Source organism: Salmo salar, chromosome 01 (genome assembly GCF_965601325.2).
Source record: "Salmo salar chromosome 01, fSalSal1, whole genome shotgun sequence".
NCBI lineage: Eukaryota > Metazoa > Chordata > Actinopteri > Salmoniformes > Salmonidae > Salmo > Salmo salar.
The window spans coordinates 60,437,030-60,463,967 of record NC_138291.1 but is presented as its reverse complement, the minus strand read 5'-3'; the positions used below and the strand labels follow the sequence as shown (position 1 = coordinate 60,463,967).

Here is a 26,938-nt window from a genome sequence, read left to right as displayed (position 1 = left end):
TCAATGGCACTCACTTTTAGCCCATGTGTTGTTCATAAAAACACATCATTTTTATTATGTTAATGAGACAAAGCAGGCTACACCAGAAAAAAAGCTTGTTTTATAACTGCACTCTTACATACATTTTTACAGTCATGGACTCCATTTTTATAACACCACACAAACTTATATATTCAATGGCTTTTTTAGGTTTTTCTTTAAAAAGTTTTTGATATTGGTTCTCTGACAGATGTGTAAATTGTTGTTTTGTCTCCGCTCCCGGTTATTTTTACTCTCTGAGGCTACATTCTGCTAGCTCCTCTCTCGTTTCTGATTTGACCTTTGACACCTGACCTTCTGAGGTGAGTGGAATTCATAACAAAGATTAAAATTCCTAAAGGAGGTACTCATAGTACATCAATCTAGGGTCTGCTCTTGAAGAACATGCTTTTCTCATCTCCAAAGTTCTACGTTTCATAGATAGTTTTGTCACATACAAAACAAAACAAAACAAGTCCATTATATACATCCTCTATCCCATATTGCAACCACAGGTCCCTTTCCCGTGATGGTGGCAAGCGTCACAATGATTTCATGTTTGACCACCAGAGTGCAGTTGGAGCATCCAAATTTTCTTCATTTCAAATCCACTCTAGTCATGCAGTCCCAAAAAATGATCTCAGATTCAATTTAGAAATCCTTTTTAACAGTTGGTCGGTTCAGCAACAAAGTCTCACCGTATTTGAGAGAGTTCTTTGAGGCGTGGTGGTCCATCAGGGGATTTGTTCTAACTGTTGAAGATTATTCCTGTTGTGTACCATCAGTTAGACAAACAACATTTTGTTAACCAGTCCATGTACACTCTTAGAAAAAACATGGAACCTTAAAGGGTTCTTTGGTTGTCCCCATAGTAGAACCCTTTGAAAAAACCTTTTTGGTTCCAAGTAGAACCCTATTGGGTCCCATGTAAAACCCTTTCCACAGAGGGTTCTACATGGAACCCAAAAGGGTTCTACATGGAACAGAAAACGGTTCTCCTATGGGGACAGCCAAAGAACCATTTTGAAACCATTTTTCTAAGAGTGTAATGGTGATGTGTGCAGTTAACTCTGATTTACTGATGGAGCATGGCAGGGACCAGGAGGAAGAGGGGGGTCAGTGGGTCTGAGAGGGGGGGTTGGGGGGTACAGGGCAGGCTGGGTGGGTGGGTGTGGGTGTCATTCATACCGGCCGGTCCACTGCGTACTGGCAAGGGCTTAGGTTAGACACGGTGTTTTGCACGGTCGGGTAGGCAAAGTTGGCATGCTGCTTGGCCTTGAGCCGGAGGCTGGCCAGGCTGGAGTTGCAGGTGTCTCTGTACATGTAAGGGCTGGCGGTGGTGGCGTAGGGGCAGGTGCTGGCGGTCACTGCGACCGAGTTCAGCGTGGGGCTATTGAGATTGTTGAGGTTGCCCAGATTGTTGAGGCCCGAGCTGGCCACCCCGGCCACCGCCGAGGGCACCATGGAGGAGGCCATGTTCATGGAGGGGATGGAGCTGGAGGGGGAGAACATGGGCTGGGATGACAGGGGACTGACATTCATGGAGTTGAAGAAGGGGAAGCTCTTGGCTGACAGTGGGCTGCTGGCCAGACTCTTGGTGGCCCAGTTGTTGTAAGTGTAGCCAGAGTACATGTCGTCATAGGGCTGCATTAGTCCATTGAACTGGGCACCAAAGCCATTTTTACACAGCTCAGCCTGCTGATTCCTCTCCCTCTTCCTCCACTTGGCACGGCGATTTTTAAACCATACCTGAGAGAGAAGAACAGAGAAGGAGAAAAAGGCAAGTAAATATGGGCTTTTCTTTTCAACATAATGTGAGGTGATAAAAATTGCTCTGAAACACAATAAAATGTTGGTATGCAATGACTGAGAATGTATATCTTTCAAATAGTTTTGGCAAGATTCAGTATGTTGTTGCTCTGTAGACTTTTTGAAAGAAAGAACAATCCAGGAAACTAAGTTTATCATCAAACAGTCATATTAGCCATGGTTTATTAAAACGAACGATTCACTTATTTGAATTATAAGCTCCCAATGAAAGAAATGTCAAGCTAGAGCTGTCTTCACATTTTGTCATTTTAAGGTCCTATTTTTAGAGGTATCAAATGGATTAACGTTTTAATGGCAAATCTAAAATGAAGGTACTTAATTCAGTTCCCAATTGGGGAAGTATTCATTTCTCTCTGACAGTTCATTTTTGTGCTAGAACTTTCTCTTTATTCTCACAAACACAAGACTTCAAAACTCCTCACTGTGTGGCAATATACCTATTATAGGAATTAAATATAGAAATTACATAAATGGACTGTCATGTACAGTTCAAATCTAATTGTATTAATCAAATACATATTATTCCCATGTAAATTATTCTAATTTAAATGTAAAAAGGCCACCAACACTGCTGGGGCTAACTAATCTCCCTCCCTCCCTTCATCATCTAGAACCGCTGTGCCAGGCATACAGTATCTCACCAAATCCCCCAATCTGTGTATCTGCCAGCCAACAGCCCAGGCATCTGTTGTGATAGCAATAGAATGCTCTGGACTATTAAATGTGTGGGTACAGTGCACATAGCAGTGAGTTTTCCATGGTACCCATTGACAGTAGGGGAAACCCCACTATTGAGGAAGACTTCTTGCCTTTTAACATGACTCTTGGGCTATGTTGTTTAGGTATCATGGAAACATCTGAATGTCAAATGGTTAGTGAATGAGGTGTTTGTGGCAAACCTTACCTCACTTTCCTAAAACTGTCAAATGACTGATACAAGACACTCGCTGTGACCTAAAGTACCCACGTCCATTGCTCACGACTCCGTTTCTCTCTGAGCGTTCATTTTGTGCTGGAACTTTCTCTTTATTCTCATATAGACAAGACTTCAAACTCCTCATTAAATTGCATAAATCAAGACGACAGGAGTAGTATTCGGGATATGCAGGGGGCATCTGCGTCCATGTGGGATTAGCAGGGAACGAGTGAGGCTCAAAAGGCCACTGCTAGACATTAGGACGTGTGTGGTCTGTTGTTCTTTCAAAATAACAACCAAGACTGTGTGCTATGTGACCTTTTATCCGGCCAACGTGAATTTGATCCATTACTTGTCAGGCAGGCAGTGATTTTATTGTCATCCATTGGAATGTGAGCCCACCTGCTCCACACTGGGGGGTGACCAAACCACTGGGCTTGGGTCGTTTTAGGGTCAGGAGCAGTGCACACTTCTGACCTTTGTGTGACATGTGAAGCCTAGTTTTAGGTTGTTGTACCTAATCCCTGGTTAGGTACACTCTTTTACATTTGTACTTTCAATTGCCTTTTTACCTTCTGAATTACGTTGAAATAATATGCTTGACTCCCACAAACGTTTTGGTGAATGACATAGCTAGAGTACAAAACAACCCATGTTTCAAACACACTGACTATTAGGTAAACCAAGAGGTAAAAGTCAAAATGTTAAATCCTAAAGAAAGTGGGTTTGGATTGCATTCAGACTGATTGGCACCTTTTTCCAATGTTTTATGTAATGGGGAACGTAACGGCCGTCGAAGGGAGTAGACCAAGGCGCAGCGGATTGAATGCGCATTTTTTACTTTATTGAACACGAAAACAAAACAAGAAACGAACGACAGCTGAACAGTTCCGTCAGGTACAAAACACTAGATTGAAAACAACCACCCACAAACACAAGCTGAAAAACCTCTACTAAATAGGACCTCCAATCAGAGGCAACAAGAAACAGCTGCCTCCAATTGAAGGTCAAACAAAAACCCTAAACATAGAAATAGAAAAACATAGAACATATACCAAAACCCCGGAAACACATAAAACAAACACCCCCTGCCATGCCCTGACCAAACTACAATAACAAACAACCTCTTTTACTGGTCAGGACGTGACAGGGAAATACTAACAAATGGGGAAATAATAACGAAACTCAACCACTGGTTCAGTATTGGCTCAGTAGTGATTATGTGGGGGACTCACCCTAACCCGTGCCTCTGTGAGGTTGGTCCACACGGCAATCTCCTCCCGTGTGCTCATGTCGGGGTAGCGGTTCCTCTGAAAGGTGGCCTCCAGCTCCTGGAGCTGCTGGCTGGTGAAGTGGGTTCTCTGCCTGCGCTGCTTCTTCTTCAGAGAGCCGTCCTCTGTGTTCGACTCATCTGTCTGGTTCTGGTGGGACTTCTCTGTGTCTGGGAGGCAACAACAGGGATGGAGAGTTTTACAATCAGTAGAAAAAACAAGCCCAATACATTACATTTTCAACAAAGCTAAAATATGGAATTGTTTTAAGATGACCATACCAAGGATCTTAGGATCCCTTTAGGTGTAAAAAAAATATATTAACAAATGATTTAATGAAACATTGAATTTGGCCTTACTGCTATTACCCCATAGAAACGCATTGAATTACAGATTGATACATGTAGAAAACAGATAGTCAAAAAAATATATCAAAAGAAAGTTTGTTTTAAAGTGTCTGTCCTATATCTGAGAGATAGATATAAGATCAGGATTTTATTTCAAAAAATGATCCATGTTTAAAAAATAATTGGGGCACTAAACTACTTCCACATATACCTACAGTACAGACGAGTCTCGTGAGGTTTGTGGTCGTCCTAGAGCAAAACATGTATGTGTTTCAGATTGCAGGGTCCTTGGTGCACTATGAGCAGCCTAGAGAGGCTATATTATACATCAGCATTTGTGGGTATCTATGCATGTATTTCAAAGCGTGTGTGCATGCATTTGGATATATAGACACAGTATGCTGCTACATTGGTGCTTTTTCGGGCCTGTCCAAGGGGTCAAGCATATACATTCAGATTGAATTGCCAAACAACTAAGTCTGCTGTGTGGTTGGCACTCATAAATCCACCTCCAACAGGGCTTCAGACATTCTAGTTCGGACGCTACAGACAGAAGTTGGCAGATTGGCGGTACCAACTTCAGACGAGTCCCGTGACCTTTGTGGGGGCACTAGCAAAACGGAGAACACCATCGCGTTCGTGAGAGTCTCATCTTTCATAGAGTGGTCATATTAGTTTTGTAGGCCAAACCGTTCGTACGCACAGACGTTTTCGTGAGAAGACCGATTATCGCAATGTCTCATGGTCTGACAAACACCGCAGATGTTGAAGGCCACCGTTGGCGGTGGTGGGGATTGAGACGCAGCCCATGCAAGAAAAAAAAACACATACCTCTATCTTAAACAGACTCAGATTCTGATGGGGATTTTTTTATTACGCTAATTGTATTTCATGGTGTACTACATCGACTGTAGTGGGATAAATGATTAAAGCATGGGGAAAAAGTTGAGAAAGCACTTACAACTTTAACTCAATCTAAATGACAGGCATATTTCAATTCCCATTCAATTGTCAAGTATTTTTTGCACAAGAGCAGCAATCATCTCTTCAGAGTGAAGTGTCTTTCCATTGATCACACTTCTCACAGTTTTCGCCAAAGCATATTGGCAATAGTCTGTGACTAATTTAGACTGTCATGTTACCAGGTGTGCTCTTTTATTTGAACTGAATTAACTTAATGGATATACCCTCCCATGCTATTTGAACAAAAGTTTTTATTTATATTTTCTTCTAATGATATGGCAAATGGTTAACAGTTTCCACCTGAGACTTTTGCAGTTCTGTTTGGAATATTACAAGATTCATGGACTGCGTTTATGTATCCTCCTTTCAGAGTTGTCAAAAATGAATCAATAATTGAAATTGCCCGTGAAACCTGCTTGGCACTAACACCAGAACCAATCAGACATGTTATGTCTGCCCAAGATCCTTTCTCTCTTCATCTGAGTTCCGCAATTGGAGGACCCCACAGAAAGAGTGAAATTAGTTGGCTACCTAATCCCAGGGATCAGGCTTTTGTTACCGGGCAGGTTTCGGACTGTTTGGCAAGGGCTTAGCTCTCTGGGAGCAGTTAGAAATAGTCAGCAGGGTTTAAAAGACTCCACAGGGCCACTGGAAAAACCAATAGGACCAGGCCTTTGCTGTTATCTACCAGTAAACTGACACTGGTTTAGCCATCATTTGGCCAAAAACCATTTCCCCTCCAGTGTCACAATACAGAAAGGAGGGCAGACCTTTAAAACCTACTATAAAGCAATCTCAGTGATGAGAGTAAATAAAGTCCATTTATTTAGCTTTTTCTGATTACGGGCTACGTTGTTCTTGATCTCCAAATAGAATATACAGTCTCGTAGAAAATTGTTACTTTACTCACTGACATAACGCAAATACAATGAATATGAATAGCTGTTTTGTTTTTCATGTGTAATACATTGTCACGGGTATATCAGCCAATTGGCTACACTACACACACCTACAGTGCATGGGCTAATATATATTCATGGTGTACAAATGTATAGAAGAAGGCATATGTCTGGCAAGTACTGTACACCCTTGCAGCTTTTGTAACAGCAACTTATTTGGTCAAACTGCCAGTCAATCAGCCAGCCAGCAAACAAACAAACCAACCAAATAATAGTCAGCCCCCACCACCACTTGCACAACTGATGAGATTTCTGAGAGTCAGTTGGAGAAGCAATGTCCTGTATCCACTAACCACTGGAACAACATGTCAGTCGAACACTGACTCAATTTTAAAACGACCCTAAACCTGATGATGAAAATGAATAGAGTTTTAGAGCAACAAGATGATAAATGCATGGGTAAAGGGCTTTACAGTAAATGAGCATTATTGAGGAGCATATGTAGAAGCCCCCTTTCCACTCATCACATTGCTTTGAAAGTTGTTTCAGCCTGACAGGCTGAGATATTCTCAGCACTAGAATGTCTGAAGCCCTGTTGGAGGTGGATTTATGAGTGCCAACCACACAGCAGACTTAGTTGTTTGGCAATTCAATCTGAATGTATATGCTTGACCCCTTGGACAGGCCCGAAAAAGCACCAATGTAGCAGCATACTGTGTCTATATATCCAAATGCATGCACACACGCTTTGAAATACATGCATAGATACCCACAAATGCTGATGTATAATATAGCCTCTCTAGGCTGCTCATAGTGCACCAAGGACCCTGCAATCTGAAGCATGTTCTAATCACTAGGGGTGTCCCCATTTTGTGAAAGAAATGATACATTCCCAGGTTGTATATTATCAAACGTGGGCTGAATAAAAGAAGGCTACTGTAGCCAAACCTCTGTGTCTACACAGCGCGTTTGTCATTTATTGACGTTTCGCTCATTTTCAAACTTCAGAGATGCCACTTGAGCGTGCTATTGCCCATGTGACATTTGTCATTTAATAAGGCCTAATTCGGAGTATGTATAACATTTATGGGGTGGCAGGTAGCCTAGTGGTTAGAGCGTTGGGCCAGTAACAGAACGGTTTCTAGATTGAATCCCTGAGCTGACAAGGTAAAAAAATCTGTCATCTGCCTCTGAACAAGGCGGTTAACCCACTGTTCCCCTGCAGGCCGTCATTGTAAATAAGAAGTTGTTCTTAACTGACTAGTTAAATAAAGGTTAAATAATGAAATGAAGTGGATATCATATTTCAGAGGTAATGCCCAGGTGTCTCTCATCATGGGGATACAGTTTATTTAATAAATATATATACACTGAACAAATAACCATTTAAGTGGACATTGAAAAACAAACTAATTGGTTGACCTTTCTAACAATATCCAATATCACACGATATTGTTTATTTTTCTATATATAATTTCAACTAGCTAAACCTTTTTCTAGAATAAACATTCCGTAGTCAGTGAACAAAACAAGTAGGCTACATTGGAAATATTGCCACTTGATATTTTGGCCTCTATGCCTCATTATGTTGATGCTAGGTTATAGTCCTTAATCCATGGTTCACATTTAGGCGTTCTCCTAAATCCCTGCACTCACTCAGGACCGTCCGTTTCGGAGTAAGTTTACATTAGTCACACTTTATGGGGTCTGTTGCAGCCCCTGGATCCACAGAGATGTCATCTATTAGACCGCACCGGTATCACAAATATTTGCTTTTTCTCTGGCATCATTTGTTATAAAGTGCCATGCAGACCATTGAAATGCAGAGGCAGACATTTAGCTTTCAAGCCTGAGAAATAGTTGCTCAGGATATTCTTGTATGTCTATGACTTTAGGCTTATTTCCGTTCATTATGTGTTTTAGCTTTTAGGTTTTAATTGAGAGTGATTAAAATATCAGTGTGCAAAGACACGCACAATCCAAAATGGCCAAAAGCTGCTTCTCCGCCAAGGCGCAAGGGGTTCATGACAGATGTTTACAGTAGCTTCCATTAAAGTCTCGCAGTTAATAAGCCTTGCTTTATAAAAGACAAGCGTGAAGAATGAACTTGCAATTTGAGTTCATGAAGGAAAAGGACAAGTATCTAATGTGAATCATATAGGTTGCTATGCGCTGTACAAAATAACACATTTGGATTCGAATAATATCGGCATTCAAGTTAAGAAATAAAAAATGTGGCAACAGTAGCCTAAGAAGCAAGCCAATTAATACGATTAAATTGATATCCACATATAATTACGCACACTATTGGCTACAATAATAATAGGTATTGCAAGCTATAAACAACTTTAGAAAAGCATCGTGATGTTGCTTTTATGATTATGATTAATCTTATTAACCGTATTATTATTATTATATTAGCCTATTATTATTAGGCCTATTATTATACAATTGTTTGATTGGTCGGCCTACATGCATGAACATATAGCCTAAGCCTATTCACCCGCAATTTCAGTCTGAGGACATCGGTCAAACACTCCTTTAATGTATATGTATGGTATACGTGGAAACGAACCGCTGTTGTCTTGGCCTTTGGACCCCTGATCATGTTGCGGGGTCCCGGAGTCCGAGAGCGATAGCGCCGGGCTACGGGCTTCACTGTCCGTCAGAAGGTTAAAATCCATAACCACGGCCTCCCGGCTCTGCAACAGCAAGGCAATACATTTCAGCATAAATCAATAAGGTAACATAATACAAGCATCCTCACCTCAGTGTTGGCCTCCAACCTAATTGGCAATACAAAATAAACAACTACAAAAATAAACAACTAGAAAGAACAAGAAATGACAACAATAATTATGTTGATAATAATTTTTATAATAAGCCTGAATTGTAATATAACAAATGCTTGGACAGTTAAAATGTTCTAGGCCTACGCATGTTTTACAATTCAATAACAACATTGACTAGGGGATAACTATGAATATCACACTTCCTTTACGTGGTAAAATCTTGACAAACTGCTAGTGCTAATCATATATTCTCATATTAAGACATTCACGTTGCTGATTGACTTTATTCATGATACAAAACGGTCCATCTCTGAAATAGCCTACCTATTAGATTAAGGGTGTGTTCGTAAATTCACTCTGGAGTGCGTTCGGAATTGTCCGTTCGTAAATTCAGATCGTTTCACTATAGGAGAGTAGGGTTGATCCGAGCGTTCTGGCCTCACAACGGCAGTCAAGCACCCAAGCTAACTGGCTAAAGTTGGCTAGCTTGCTAGCGACTTCCAGACACAAATGAGAGAACACCTCACTCTGAACATTTTACTCGTCCTAACAGAGCTGGTTAGGCTGTTTTAATGTTATCTAGAGCGTTGGTGACTGTAACTGTGCTGCTGGCAACAGTTTAATTACGTTTTTTTTTTGGCGACGTTTACTGACATGGCTCAGATTCCACGGGTGTTGCCTGTTCGTAAATTGTCAGTTATTCTGCGCTCTCGCACAATCAGATGAGAATGCTCTGAAATCGGAGTAGATAGCCAGAGTGATTTTACGAACGCACGCTAAATGTAGGCCTATATTACGTTGTAATAACTACGAATGTGTTATGTTACTGTTAGTTCTATTTTTGTTCATTTGGAGTTATAGTGGTAAAATATATGACCCGAATAGCAACCTCGTGAGGGAGGCTGATACGCAATGAAGCCTAAAATAACAGGTCGTATATTTATACAAGCGCAGTTAACACCTTGAAGATATGGAGGACACAATCGCTCCCTCAAAGCTTCTTGATATTTATGATGTCGTGTTACGTTTAACGACGGGGGTAGGTTCCAATCCACTTAGCCGCCTCTCAACCCCTTTACAGGCGCTCTCAAAATGGGAGCTAATTGGTCTTTGCCTTGTACAAAAAATATTGTAGTAACACTGCCTCAACCATGTGCCATAAGTGACTGCGTATGTGTGTTTGTGTGTATTTGTACTGTGGTTCAGCAAAATGAAGGCAGTTATATACAGTACAATTAAAAACATTAAATTACATTTCACAACAGATTTCACAACACATTAAGCGTGTGCACTCAGGCCTCTACTCTACTACCACACATGACAACACAAAGTACATGTGTATTTGTATGTATAGTGCTTATGTTATCGTCTGTGTATGCGTGTGTCTGTGCCTGCGTGTGTGTCTCATCACAGTTCCCGCTGATACAGAAGGTGTATTTTTATCAATTTTTTTAATCCGATTTGACTGTTATGTGTGTGTGCATGTATTTAAATCAGCCTTCTTCATGCCGGTCTCTGTCACTCTATAAACCCCTCATTAGCTGTGCACCCTTTGACTCCTCTGGTGTGTCTCTGTGAACTATGATGTGAACGAATCACATGGTGGCCCATAGTGGCATAACATCAAACCTCACTCACTTGAGCTGGATACTCACTGGAGAAACATGCAGTTAAATATAAAACTTCAAGTGAGCTTCAAGTTCCTTGGCGTCCACATCACTAAGGACCTATCATGGTCCAAACACACCAAGACAGTCGTTAAGAGGGCACGACAACACCTATTCCCCCTCAGGAGGCTGAAAAGATTTGGCATGGGTCCTCAGATCTTCAAAAAGATCTCCAGCCTCCCAAGTCATAGACTGTTCTCTCTGCTACCGCACGGCAAGCGGTACCAGAGTGCCAAGTCTGGACCAAAATGCTCCTTAACAGCTTCTACCCCCAAGCTATAAGACTGCTGAACAATTATTCAAATGGATACCCAGACTATTTGCTTTGATCCCCTTATTATTTTATTTTTGTTGCACTGACTCACTTGCACAGGCTCGATGTACACTCACTGGGCTATAACCACACACTCACACATACTACACTGACACTCCCAACACACACACAGACACACGGACACACAGACAAAACACACACGCACATGCATATTGACGCCACACACACGCACACACACACGCACATACATTTGCATTCACATTCCTTCACACTCTTCACATACGCTGCTGCTACTCTCTGTTTATTATCTAAGCCTACAGTAGTCATGTTACACCTACCTACATGTACATATTACCACAATTACCTTGACTAACCCCTGCACAATGACTCAATACCGGTACCCTTTGTATAAAGCCTTGTTATTGTTATTTTATTTTGTTACTATCTTTCCTTTCATTTCCTTTAATAAAATGTTTCCTACCTACTTTTTTAAAACTCTGCATTTTTGGTTAAGGGCTCGTAAGTAAGCATTTCACAGTGCATGTGACAAATAACATTTGATTTGATAAGATTTGAACACACATTTCCCAGTCATTTTCATTCAAGTACGGTACTGAGTGGGGGCTCTGATCTGATCAACCAACTTGCTGACCATCAGAATTTGCAGACTAACTTGATGGTGTTCTCAGTTTGAATGGTAAACACAATAAATCCAAAAACTGATTAATCATATCAAGCAAATACTAGCTGTATTTCCGTTTCCCCGAATTCTTTCAATTTCTACAGAATATCCCTGACAGCAATCTGCTCCTCTGTGTGAGTGTCTCTGCTCTAGAGATCTTAGAATAAGCCCTACACTCAGAAAAACGTGCTATCTAGAACCTAAAAGGGTTCTTCTGCTGTTCCCATAGGAGAACCCTTTGAAGAACCCTTTTTGGTTCCACATAGGACCCTTTCCACAGAGGATTCTACATGGAACCCAAAAGGGTTCTACGTGAAACCAAAAAGGGTTCTCCCAGGAACCAAAAAGGGTTCTCCTGTGGGGACAGCCGAAGAACACCTTTGGAACCCTTTTTTTCTAAGAGTGCACATGATGAAGCCTCGTGCTGTGTTCTTTATGCACATCTCCATACATGTACGCCTATCAAAACATTTGTATTCCACTTCAAAGAGTTGAAGAACTGCAGGAATAAAACAAGTGTTTATGATATGTCATGTTGGTCAACACTTTAAGATTTGCGTTCACCATGACAGAAAAAGCAACAGAAGACAGAGTCCAACTAAAAATATACACTTATGTAAAAGCATTTTTTAAGTTTCATTGCGTCATGTTTTTAGCAGTTATAATTTAGTATCTCATTATGAAATATAAAACGTTATGCTGTTTGGTACAAGTAGAAAAATATCAATACATTCTTATGCCAATGTAGTTCTCTCCTCAATGTTTTACAATCCTTATTGTGTATTATAAATCACAGTACACCTATTGCACCGTCACATCATCCATGACTTATAAATGTAACAATCCATCAATGCTTTTGAAGAGTAAAGACCTTGTAAGCTCATATCCAATCACAACTGCATGGGAGACACAGGGGGCAGTGTTGTGATCATGTGCTTATTGCACTAATACAGGTTTAATTTGACATGTGAAAAGAACCATGCCAAAGCTATCCTTCACAAAATATAAAGCATTTTGGAATTATTCTATGGTGTTAGTTTCTTTCCCAAAGGCTTTGTTCTGGCCCATAGGTGAGAAGTGAGATTGAGGATAAGGTCAAATCTCACAGAGAGATTGCTTTACAAAATATACTTATTTTGTGTTGAGGCGATAGTACTAATAAGGTTCTGGTTTTGTGGGTTATAGTTGACTTGCTAGTCAAATCGTATTTCAGTTGATTGTTTCAACACTGATATAAAAGATTTATCTGAAGTCAATACAAAAGTGACATTGCTTATCATTAAGTACTTTTAAGTCATCAAATAGAATTACTGCTTAGGATTCTCTATTGTGTAAGCTTGTTTAAATTCAATGTAAGGTTGGTAAAATCAAAAATCTGGTATGTGCCATATAGGCTGAAAGACATATCCATTTTGTCTACAACCAAGACCTAAAGTGAAAAAGAACGCATCCAATCTCATTGCAAAGCAACCCACAGTAAAACTCAGAGGCTACTTGCCTGAAAGAGAGCAACAGCTGCTGTCCTTTGTGTATAGGCTATGCCACCAGAGAAGTCCAGTATTTTGGTCAGAAATATGAATATGACACTGTCAGATACATATCCTTTGACAGTGATGTATGGGACCGTGTCATAGCAGTGCTGAGAGAGGCCGGGCAGCTTGGCAGAAGGTGCGGGTGACGCACGCCCGCATTTAGTCTAGAACAAGGTGTCAGGGCCTCCTTCGGATGAAGTCCCTTCGCTAGAATTAGATAAGGCCAACAACCCATCATGGTGATGGGCCTAACAAAGACACATGGATATAACTGAAGAGAAGCTTTTATGAATTTCAAGAGACACTGTATGGGAGGTCCCCAGTTCACCAATAATGTTGTGTTATTTAGTTGCAAGTGCATACATTTTATAAAGGCGCTTTGGTTAATTATACCAATCATTTCCGTTCATATTTGACAACATCTGTCACAATATCAATGAATTACTTCACCTAACGTCTATATAAATATTACAATTTCACCATGGTGGCTCCTTTAATTTATTATAAGAATTTGTATAAATATGTAGGCCTAGAGTTGAGGACGACTGATTATTTTGTACTTTATTTCAACTTCATCCATAAGTTACTCGTAATTGAGACATACTGTACATAGCCTTGTTCACCCATTGAAATGAGTGAAGTCAATCCAGTACAGTAATATATTACAATTGGAATCCTTACAGCAAATGATGATACTATTCATAGTCAGATTACATCATTATGTTGTTGTTGTTCAATGGTCTACAAATCAAGTACAGTTGTAATGACATTTGACAATACTTGACATTTATAGCCCTACTATGTTGATAGAGCTGTAACAGATTCTTGATCATAACCTGATATGCTGAAATGTTACAGGCAAATTGCTCGTCTGACAAACATAACCCATAGCAATTCACTGAGTGACCTTGGTACTTTATTAGAATTACTCTGATATTTTCTAAGGGCTTGCGCTCGTGCTCGTGCACCATGCAATGTTCATTTTGGGATCACCACCACTTTTGCATCCAAATTCCCTCTCTGTGTTCCTCTGTTTTCTGTCTCAACGATGGCTTTAATACAGCGTAAAACATTGATGTGACCACAGATGGAAGTGTATGTTTACTCATAGTCTTATGAACTGAATGAAGTATACTCGTGTTCAACTGAGCAAATCAACATTAGTAGGAGTCGATGCGAGATGGGGTGTGTAGTTTGCATAAGTAGAGTGCTTTAAGCAGTACGACATCGGGCTCATTAAAATATATATCTAATAATAAAAAATAATGGAAGCAGAAATCCTCTCATTTTTCAGAAGATTGGTGGGTCCATCTGTTGGTAAGGCAGAGGCTCACTGCTTACATTTCCACGACTTGTGCATGCCTTGGAATTATTCATAAAAACGCGTTGAGAATTAATTCCCTGGATTAAGACTTGATTAAGATGTATGTCACTTTGCTGTCTGAGAATTTATTAAAGGCCTCCTCGAGGAGGCGGCAGATGGAATTTCGGCCCAATGTTTGTAGATGTTAATTTCTCCCCTCCTAACAAACATTTGCATATGACTGGGAGGGTCAAAGCGAAGTTTCTCTACATGCGCACAACAAACTCGGATTTCTCAATTTTATTTGACCTTTTCTCAATTACCGGATTTCTCAATCTCCAAGTTAGCCAATGGATAGTGATGCTATCGATGTTAATTCGATGTTATAAAGTCCATATAATAATAATAATGATACGTTTTATTATAAGCTATTATTATCATTAATATAAATGTTTTATTACAGATTATTTGCCAGTAATAAATGACATCTGATTGGGCTGATAGGCCTTTGTGAAAAACGTTATAGCTTTGCCTAGGCATTCATATTCACAATAAAACATTTTCAATTAAGAAACAGAAAGCAATCTGAAAGAGGAGCAATTCAAAATATCAGTTATAGCCTACTATATCTATCTCTCATAGAATCGAATAATAATGATATATATTTTGAGTGAAATGTATAGGCCCACTGCAAAATCAGGCCAATTCTTTTTTCATTTTTTAAAAATAGAATTTGTATTTCACCTTTATTTAACCAGGGAGGCCAGTTGAGAACAAGTTGTCATTTACAACTGCGACCTGGCCAAGATAAAGCAAAGCGGTGCGATCAAGTCAGTTAACAAGTAGTCTACTACGTAGGGACAATTCAACAATTTCAACAATGAATAGGCATATAAGAAACAACTTTTAGGCTAACTGTCACATGGCTGAGGCCCATAGCATGATCACATTTTACAAGTGAAAATTATAATGACCGAGAATAATAGGTTATTTGGAAGGCATGATTGCACTTGCACCCTATATTATAGGCCGATCCCTTGTCGCAGTGTAATTCAACAGTATTCCATGCTTTGTGGCTGAATTAACAGAATAGGCTACGCCAAACTGTTTCCTTCAAACAGCTCAGTGGTTTTCATTTCAAAACCGGATGATTCCGTAATACAAATGTATTATTTATAATACAGTCAAATGATCTCATCTGATATGTCCTTGATCTTTAACTTCACTTGTGAGGTGGTAGATGTCAGACTGAAAACCACAAAATAACATGCAATCAAAAAATTGCACGGCCTAAATAATACAATATTGGTGCCATATCACTTGTTAAATAAATGATAATGGTTGGCCATATGACCTTGTGTAAAATCGAATTAATGGGGTGACACTTGTTGCAGATGTGCAAATCAGTTCAACGTTGTCGGCTATTTTTTTCTTATTCCCACTCAATAAATATCTAAATAGCAATATATATAATGAATATTTGAATTTGAATAAATTGACCTGACAATTAAAATTAATTTAGCCCTTGCTAGCAACGTGTCTTAAACATCTTGGCCTAGATATGGGAGATCTATATACAGCAATATATATTTTTATGTATGGCATCTCTCTAAATAATATATGAATTATTGTAAACATAGTATAGTTAGAATGAAGTAGGCTAAATAAAGTTGAATTCGTCAGGTATATCCTCTTTAGACATAGGCTTATATGTTTTCCATTTTGTTACGCAGATAGGCAAATAGGCCACACACATGGATAGACCCAACAAAGGATTGTTAGCCTATATGAAACAATAGCAGTGCGTTCTTTATAGGCCTGTTTTCTTACTTTAATATAATGTTTAATTTGCTATAAGTTCGTCATAACAAAGTAAATAAACGGAATACGTTTATGTTCAGGGGAGAGTGAGTGCACGCATGTTTGTACGGAGAGAGTTCCGAGGCCTAGACCGGAGGGGGCAGAGGGTAGAAACTCTGTTTTTCTTTCTTGTGGATCGGGAGCACCTGCCACCTATCAATTTCGGATAGACCCTCAAATATTTTTGACCTAAGAAATATTCTCACAGAGAGCGCTCTCCCATGTAAGTCAAAACTTAACTATGTGTTTTTACATTGTGGTAATTTAGTGGTTAGAGCGTTGGGCCAGTAACCGAAAAGTTGCTGGATCGAATCCCTCAGCGGACAAGGTAAAAAGCTGTCGTTCTGCCCCTGAACAAGGCACTGTTCCCGATAGGCCGTCATTGTAAATAAGAATTTGTTATTGACTGACTTGTCTAGTTAAATTAAAAAACAGTTTACAGTAGCGAGCACATACATTTTCGTACGTATTTGTGCCGGTCCCCCGTGGGTATCGAACCCCCAACCATTGACGTTGCATGCACCATGACCTACTGCCCGAGCCCCACCGGAACAAATACATAGCATTTCGAAAGCACTTATAATTTGGACAAACAATGAGCAAAATGTGTTAGCCTGTATATTCCGATCAATGCTGATATAGGCCTATTAACTCTACATACAGGATATTTGTTCCAGAAAACTATTTTATTTAGATTTATAAGGATGGAAACGGTGACTTATATTTTAACTTAATTAAAGCAAATTAACATTTCACAAGAGGAGCAGATGCCAGGTTTAAAAAGTGTATCCCCTAAAATCTACTGAAGACATGAATCAATGCCAAAATTACACTCTACTGTTAGATAAATTGTGGTCTACATTTCCAGTTTTATTGTCAAAGTAAACAGGCTAGGCCTAATAGATGTTTGTTTCATTCAGCTAGGACATGCACATTTGGTTATAGTAACATAGAGCACTCTTCTCACACAACTTTGAGTTTGTAAGTGCTGGACAGATGTGATGTGACAGGTCATCATCATCTTCATCATCATGACTAATGAGCTAAAGTAAACTGTAAACATGATTCTGTTTATTTACCCTGCTCTGCTCAATACGTTTAACCACCTAAATCATGGTAAAGGTGTTGACGAGAAGCCTATACTTTTAGTCCATCGTATCAGAGTAACTTGCTGGTAAAGTTTGAGTTCGTGAGGTAGCCTGGCTATGTTTAAGACTAGCAACCCAATATGTGATGTAGCTATAGGCTTCGTTATGGATTTACATGACGGTTCAAACAATCTAGTCTAGTCTAGTCTAATTTGCTTGCCTAATGCACATGCTGACATAACATTCAGTCAGACACAACCATGACGTTTGAAGTTTACTGGGAGAATGAAACTATCATACGCGCACTTACATGAAATCCTGGTCTGGTCTGGTTAAATTAATCCCCCGAAAAGGCAAGCTTGATGTATAGGTTAATGATTGTCCGAATGAGATGCTGCTGACATGAAGAAAGTTCCTCCGGCTGTAAAGTAAAAAAGTGACAGTTTCCCTCTTTCAATGTTGTCAGACATGAAGGCAGTCGAAGAGTGAAAGCCTGAACCCCATACAGCGGGGGGACTGACTTTATGCTAAATATCTTGTGCGACAAGTCCACTACAGAAAGGACTGCCCACTTCACTTCACAGCTTTTACTTGTCCCCCACAACCCACACAGTGCACGCTCGTGCGCAAGGAACCCCCACGCACTAAAGCACGCACGCACGCACGCACACACACAAACTCTCTCTCTCGCGCGCTCTACATCGCCTTATCTTGCAGCCATGCACGCACTCTCACACGAATGCACCCTCTACCCAGCACTTTTCTCTGGAGCCTCGGCTTGCATTGCGTTTCGATTAGTCCAGCTGATATCCATCTGAGTCAAAGTAGCCAATTCACACTGGACACAAACGTCAATTCAACGTCCATTCCACGTTGGTTCAACGTCATTTCAGTGTGTCCAGGATATTTTTTTTTTGTATTTTATTTTTATCGTTACAAAAGACGCATGATCACACTAGAATATTTACGTTTTGTGTTTGGATGTGTCATCTTCGGAGCGGCAGGTAGCCTAGTAGTTAGAGCGTAAGGCCAGAAACCAAAAGGTTGCTGGATCGAATCCCCGCGCTGACAAGGTAAAAGTTTGTTGTTCTGCCCCTAAACAAGGCAGTTAACCCACTGTTCCCCGGTTGGCAGTCATTGTTAATAAGAATGTGTTCTTAACTCACTTGCGTAGTTAAACTAAATATATTGATACAGACCCCTTGATTTTTTCCCACATTTTGTGGAATTATAAAATTGATAAAAAATGTATATTTTTTTCCTCATCAATTTACACGAAAACAGGTTTTAGAAATTTTTGCAAATGTATTAAAATAAGAAACAGAAATAGCTTATTTACATAAGTATTCAGACCTTTTCCTATAAGACTCGAAATTGAGCTCAGGCAGATCCTGTTTCCATTGATCATCCATGCAATGTTTCTACAACTTGATTGGAGTCCACCTGTGGTAAATTCAATCGATTGGACATGATTTGGAAAGGCACACACCTGTCTATATAAGGTCCCACAGTTGACAGTGCATGTCAGAGCAAAAACCAAGCCATGAGGTCGAAGGAATTGTCCAGAGAGCTCCAGGACAGGATTGTGTTTAGGCACAGATCTGGGGAAAGGTACCAAAACATTTCTGCAGCATTGAAGGTCCACAAGAACACAGAGGCCTCTATCATTCTTAAATGGACGAAGTTTGGAACCACCAAGACTCTTCCTAGAGCTGGCCACCCCGGCAAACTCAGCAATCGGGGAGAAGGGCCTTGGTCAGGGAGGTGACCAAGATCTCGATGGTCACTCTGACAGAGCTCCAGAGTTCCTGTGGAGATGGGAGAACCTTCCAGAAGGACAACCGTCTCTGCAGCACTTTAACCCGATCGAACATCTCTGGAGAGACCTGAAAATAGCTATACCACGACGCTCCCCATCCAACCTGACAGAGCTTGAGAAGATCTGCAGAGAAGAATGGGAGAAATTCCCCAAATACAGGTGTGCCAAGCTTGTAGCACCATATTAAAGAAGCCTCGAGGCTGTAATCACTGCGAAAGGTGCTTCAACAAAGTACTGAGTAAAGGGTCTGAATACTAATGTAAATGTGATCTTTAATTTTTAATAAATGTGCAAACATTTTGAACAACCTGTTTTTGCTTTGTCATTAAGGAGTATTGTCTGTATATTGTGTAGATTTACTTTTAAAATAAGGCTGTAACAAAAAGTGAAGGGGTCTGAATACTTAATGAATGCACTGTATGTGTATAGCATGTAGCCTATAAAGTGACAGTTTTAGGTTTGGCTAATCAAGTATTGAGGGTTGTCAACAGGGCCGGCTTTAGCCTTTTGGGGGCCCTAAGCGAGATTTGGTTGTGGCCCATCTCCCACCTTGCGGACAAAACATTTGAGTGGCCCTCACTCTTGACAGCGTAGACAAATGTACTTTTGAATGCAAATTTCCTGCAATTCTACACATTTTGCCATGACTTACGCATTGTTAAGGAAATCTGAGGGAGAGCGACTAACAAAATCAATGGGGGCCCCTTGGAGGTTAGGGCCCCTCGGCACGTGCCCTGCGTGACAGGTCAGTATTCGGCCATGATTAACACAAGTTTGGATAGCTGGCTAGACTAATTTACCATTCTGACATGGCTAATTCAGTGACTGTAAGTGACTGACATAACAACAGAACTTGTTGATGCACAACCCAATTTTGAACTTGCACATTGTGTATTCTATTATTCTAACTGTCAACAATAAGTTGAGACCCTGACTGAGTTCCAAAAAATAAAGAAATATTTATAAACTCAGCAAAAAAAGAACCGTCCCTGTTTCAGGACCCTGTCTTTCAAAGATAATTCGTAAAAATCAAAATAACTTCACAGATATTCATTGTAAAGGGTTTAAACACTGTTTCCCATTCTTGTGAACCATAAACAATTAATGAACATGCACCTGGGGAACGGTCGTTGAGACACTAACAGTTTACAGATGGTAGGCAATTAAGGTCACAGTTATGAAAACTTAGGACACTAAAGAGGTGTTTCTACTGACTCTGAAAAACACCAAAAGAAAGATGCCCAGGGTCCCTGCTTATCTGCGTGAACGTGCCTTAGGCATGCTGCAAGGAGGCATGAGGACTGCACATGTGGCCAGGGCAGTAAATTGCAATGTCTGTACTGTGAGATGGCTAAGACAGCGCTACAGGGAGACAGGACAGACAGCTGATCGTCCTCGCAGTGGCAGACCACGTGTAACAACACCTGCACAGGATCGGTACATCCGAACATCACACCTGCGGGACAGGCACAGGATGGCAACAACAACTGCCCGAGTTACACCAGGAACGCACAATCCCTCCATCAATGCTCAGACTGTCCGCAAGAGGCTGAGAGAGGCTGGACAGAGGGCTTGTAGGCCTGTTGTAAGGCAGGTCCTCACCAGACATCACCGGCAACAACGTCGCCTATGGGCACAAACCAACCGTCGCTGGACCAGACAGGACTGGCAAAAAGTGCTCTTCGCTGACGAGTCACGGTTTTGTCTCACCATGGGTGATGGTCGGATTCGGGTTATTGTGGAAGGAATGAGCGTTACACTGAGGCCTGTAATCTGGAGCAGGATCGATTTGGAGGTGGAGGGTCCGTCATGGTCTGGGGTGGTGTGTTACAGCATCATCGGACTGAGCTTGTTGTCATTGCAAGCAATCTCAACGCTGTGCGTTACAGGGAAGACATCCTCCTCCCTCATGTGGTACCCTTCCTGCAGGCTCATTCTGACATGATCCTCGAGCATGACAATGCCACCAGCCATACTGCTCATTCTGTGTGTGATTTCCTACAAGACAGGAATGTCAGTGTTCTGCCATGGCCAGCGAAGAGCCCGGATCTCAATCCCATTGAGCACGTCTGGGACCTGTTGGATCGGAGGCTGAGGGCTAGGGCCATTTTTTGCTGAATATATATATATATATATATATAAACTTAACAAAAATATAAACGCGACATGTAAAGTGTTTCATGAGCTGAAATATTTCTCTCAAGTTTTGTGCACACATTTGTTTACATCCCTGAGAATGAGCATTTCTCCTTTGCCAAGATAATTCACCAACCGGACAGGTGATGACGGCATGATCATTACACAGGTGCACCTTGTACTGGGGACAAAAGGCCACAGTAAAATGTGCAGTTTTGTCACACAACACTATGCCACAGATGTCTCCAGTTGAGGGAGCATGCAATTGGCATGCTGACTGCAGGAATGTCCACCAGAGCTGTTGCCAGAGAATTGAATGTTCATTTCTCTACCATAAGCCGCCTCCAATGTTGTTTTAGAGAATTTGGTAGTACGTCCAACCAGCCTCACAAACGCAGACCAGGTGTAACCATGCTAGCTCAGGACCTCCACATCCGTCTTCTTCACCTGCGGGATCGTCTGGGACCAGCCACCCAGACAGCTGATGAAACAGGAGTATTTCTGTCTGTAAGAAAGACCTTTTGTGGGGAAAAACCCATTCTGTTTGGCTAGGCCTGGCTCCCAAGTGGGTGGACCTATGCCCTCCCAGGCCAACACATGGCTGCACCCCTGTACCGTGATATGAAATCCACAGATTAAGGTTCTAATGAATTTATTTCAATTGACTGATTTCCTTATTTATATGAACTGTAACTCAATAAAATCGTTGAAATTGTTGCATGTTGTGTTTATATATTTTTTCAGTATATTATAATTTTTTGGAGGGTTGGGGCCCCTTAGCGGCCTGGGGCCCTAAACGACCGCTTATGTCACTTATGCCTGGTGCTGGCCCTGGTTGTAAACCTTCACACAGAGGGAGTGTGTATAAGGACGCTGCGTGCCAGAGGGAGGGGAGAGAAAATGGACTAAGAGTATTTGGTACCCCTGTGCATTATAGGCCTATCAGCTACTCTTATTTAATTCCACAAAATCCAGATGGGAAACTTTCCCGAATGTGTCTGTGATTAAGTCATTGATTGATGATGCAAATGTTAAAGTTTGCCAATGCATTTTATACAAAATGCAGGATATTTGTTCCAGAATAAGATGATCAGCTTAACAACAACCATGCTCTCACTGTTGCTAAACAGAATAAAGATAACATAGGCTAACCCAAATGGGCTTATACATGATGGGGACTGGGGAACAGAAACATCACGTTGCAGACGAAACGGCCTCCAACAGGTAGATCGCGAGCTACAGTACCAGTAGCTTGCAGCCCACCTATGAGTAGCTAGCCAAGCAACTCTGAAAGTACCTGCATTTATTTCATGTGTTCCATCGCAAACTGTCATAAACATAAAGCTCCCGGCTAATATCCAATCAAAGCCACATTGCATTTATCCCACTCCTGGTTAGCCACTATTGGCAAAAAAGTCAAACGTAACACAATATCTGCCAATTATTTCCAGCAATATTGCCCGTCTGTCTGTTTGGTGCACACATTTGTCCATCACTCCGTATGTAGTCAGTTAGTGATGCTAATGTAACCGTCTTGTGGGTAAACAGAAAGACTTTCCCCAAAACCTTCTCAATTAAATGTTAACTGCAAAGTAGGCTTACCTGACAAAGATGTCATGATTATTTGTACCAAATGTGTGACCATTGTTTTGCAAACTCTGCCATGACATTTTAACTGGCCCTTACAAAAAACTCCTACTGGAATCCTGCACAAAAAATTCACACAGGATTTTCAGGGCCACTTTCCTCTAGGACAATTCCTAAAGGGATTCTGCAGATAGTCCACCAATAACATTTCATGTAGGACAATCCACATTCTTACTCAGAAAAAAGATTCTGCAAACACAACACAGACAAAAATAACTATGCTACCCTATAACATGTTCATATTTGTTGTAGTTTTAGTATGTTTCTCTGACTCCTTACCTGTAAAAAAAATTAAATACTTAATATTAGCAGTACTTTAACTATCTAAACTGTCTTCCAGCCATCCTGCAGGATTTTTATTTGATTTCTGCAGGAATGTACTAGGTCATGCAGGAATTGCCATATCCTGCAGGAATATCAAAATCCTGCAGGTTTCGGTCCTGCAGGACCAATTCCAGCACGAATCCTGCAGGATTTTGATATTCATCGGGCCATAATTCTGCAGATTTCGGTCCTGCAGGATTCCTGGTCGTACAGGAATTGCCATATCTTGCAGGAAAATCCTGTAGTAATATCCTGCAGAAATTGTCATATTTGTGGAGTATTTTTATAATTTCTGTCAAACTTCTGCAGGTGTCCTGCAGGAGCATCAGGGACTTTTTCTGCAGGAGTTTGTCAATCCTACAGGATTCGTGCAGGACACCTGCACAATTCCTTCACAAAGGTTTGAATTCCTGCAGGATTACTGTATAACTTTTTTGTAAGGAGCAGCAGTAAGCCTAACAGCAAAAACATCGCTAGACCAACACATTCCTCTCTCGCTTAATGCACAATTAAAGGGGAATTACACTTAAATATAAATTATTTCGTTTTTTTCCAGAACTCAAAATTGTTCTTTTGATGTGATTTAAGCATGACATGGACTCAGAACATCCATTTTCGTTGTTTCTCTATGAATCATTCTAATATTGAGAGTAAAACTGTCACGTCCTGACCAGTAATAGGGGTTATTTGTTATTGTAGTTTGGTCAGGACGTGGCAGAGGGTATTTGTTTTATGTGGTTCGGGGTGGTGGTTTGTTTAGTAGGGTATTTGATTTCTGTATTCCAGGGGTTTTGGGGAACTGCTCTATGTTAGTGTATTTCTATGTTCTGTCTAGTCTTTTGTATTTCTATGTTTTGTTAATTGGGGTTGGACTCTCAATTGGAGGCAGGTGTTTTCTAGTTGCCTCTGATTGAGAGTCCTATATATAGGTATGTGTTTGTTGAGTACTTTGTGGGAGATTGTTCTGTGTATAGCCTTGTGCCTTACCAGTCGTTGGGTTTGTTTTGGTTCTCCTTCTTGTCTGCTTATAATAAAGAAGATGAGTGCACATTTCCCTGCTGCATTTTGGTCTATATCTGACGACAACCGTTACAAAAACCACTGAAACCAGGAAAAATAAAACAGAGAAAACAGAATTCCTGAAAATACAAAAGCTAATTTTATGGGGCCCCCTTAGTTGTTTATTAACCATTATTTTACTAGGTATATGTACAGAAAACACATCTCTTGTACACCAAGGACCCAGGGAAGAGTTGCAAGGTAGAGGACAAGAGAAGAATGTGCCTATCTGAAATCTAAATTGTAGCTTGCGATATGTTAATTCTTTTAACCCAAACTGCTGAACAATTATTCCTGTGTACTTTATCATTTTTTCAATGGCATTCAAAACTATATAGAAGGCCTATGTACCTTGTACATATTGATCATTTTAGGTAAATTTGCCAACATTCATGAATCAATGCATCTCATCATATAGGATTTACCCGCTGCCGAAACCCACTGGGCATAGATGTAATTTCAATGTCTAGTTTTGATTTACATTTGGTTGAGTTGTCAACTAACGTGAAATCAACAAAAAATGTCACTCTGTTATTGGATTTAGGTTAAACAAGACCAAATTCCCTTACGTTGATGACTTTTTGCAAATCCAATAAGTTTTCCACTTTGATTCAACGTCATCACATAGATTTTTTGTTGTTGAAATGACGTGGAAATATCGTTGATTCAATAATTGATTTGAAGGTCTGTCATCATTTTACTTTCAATTAGTATTTTTTCCAGATGATCAAAAATCCAAATGTGTCTAAAGCTTGTAGCCACAAATGCCTTGATAATAGCCTAAGCTATCTATCTTATTACAACACTAATCATAGCCGTGGGAAGTATGGGTGCTGAGGGTGCTGCAGCACCCCCTGAAATATCTGAATTTAGAAAAATAATCTTCTCACAAAAGTAGTGCACTGGGCCTTTACTAGTCTTGCATTAAGGACTGATTTAGCCTTCTGTAGCGCATGCACCCCAAACAATTCTGCCACTAACTGAAAACTGAAAACTAGTTGTATTTGGCAGAGATTTGGAGCTCTCTTTCTTATTGCTCTATTAACCAATTTACCACCTGTTGATGTCACCAGGCAGGCCAAAACTTTTAGCCCACCAAAACATTCTGAAATTTCAAGCAGTCTTTTCAAGAAGCTCATACACTAAAAGGGAATTATCATAATTTTCACAATTTTACAGTATTATTCCAACCACCTAGTGTGGAAATATTTATAAAATACAGGTATATCACGTTTTTGAATGCACTAGGCCTTTAAACCTGATTTTGTCTAATTTCTTACAACTGCCTGGCAAACTATGTTACTGTATGCTGAACTCCATGAAATTATGGCACAAGCACACCAGTGCCTTGAAATTAAGACGTATTAATGAATTAGATTCAATTGCCCAAGAAATATGACATCAAAGGAATTCTTATAACCAACTCTACAATGGGAAACATCCTAAAGGTTTCATTGCCAACTGATTCCAAAATCTGGCATCAGTTTTATCAGTCTGTAATAGGGTAACTATGAATAAATATTATAGTTACTTCACAGATATCTTGAGTAAATATTTTCAGTTTTGATGAAGTCAAATAAAATAAAAATGTATTTGTCACGTGTGCCGAATACAACAGGTGTAGATACTTACTTACAAGCCCTTAACCAACAATGCAGGTCAAGAAATAGTTAATAAAATATTTACTAAAGTAAAAAAAGTAATAAAAAGTAACACAATAAAAGAACAATAACGAGGCTATATACAAGGGGTACTGGTACTGAGTCAATGTGCGTGGGTACAGGTTAGTCGAGGTAATTTGTACATGTAGGTAGGGGTAAAGTGACTATACATAGATAATAAATAGCGAGTAGCAGCAGTGTAAAAACAAAGAAGGGGGGGAGTGTCAATCTAGGTAGTCCAGTTGCCCATTTGATTAATTGTTCAGCAGTATTATGGCTTGAGGGTAGAAGCTGTTAAGGAGCCTTTTGGACCTAGACTTTGTGCTCTGGTACCACTTGCTGTGCGGTAGCAGAGAGAACAGTATGACTTTGACAATAATTTGGATCTTCCTCTGACACCGCCTAGTATATACAGAATAGAGGTCGACCGATTAATCGGAATGGCCGATTAATTAGGGCCGATTTCAAGTTTCCATAACAATCGGAAATCGGTATTTTTGGGGCGCCGATTTGGCCGATGTAATAAAAAAAAAATATATATTATTATTATTTTTTAGACCTTTATTTAACTAGGCAAGTCAGTTAAGAACACATTCTCATTTTCAATGACGGCCTAGGAACGGTGGGTTAACTGCCTTGTTCAGGGGCAGAACGACAGATTTTTACCTTGTCAGCTCAGGGATTCAATCTTGCAACCTTACGGTTAACTAGTCCAACGCTCTACCCACCTGCTTTACATTGCACTCCACGAGGTTACGCAAATGCAGTAAGAAGCTAAGGTAAGTTGCTAGCTAGCATTAAACTTATCTTATAAAAAACAATCAGTCAATCATAATCACTAGTTAACTAC

The 26,938-nt window shown here is 40.3% G+C and overlaps 1 protein-coding gene across 2 annotated transcripts; it reads right to left on the bottom strand.

Annotated features, from left to right (window-relative positions):
* Positions 1 to 35: 35 nt before the first annotated feature.
* Positions 36 to 18,037, bottom strand: LOC100136797 (paired-like homeodomain transcription factor 3alpha). 2 transcript variants are annotated; one of them, XM_014200970.3, is made up of 4 exons: positions 17,753 to 18,037; positions 8,820 to 8,946; positions 4,000 to 4,205; positions 79 to 1,767 (listed from the first exon to the last, which is right to left on the bottom strand). In XM_014200970.3, exons 2-4 carry the CDS (start codon positions 8,926 to 8,928, stop codon positions 1,201 to 1,203), a joined length of 882 nt encoding a protein of 293 aa, XP_014056445.1. In that variant the 5' UTR covers positions 8,929 to 8,946; positions 17,753 to 18,037; the 3' UTR covers positions 79 to 1,200.
* Between the last annotated feature and the right edge of the window lie 8,901 nt (positions 18,038 to 26,938).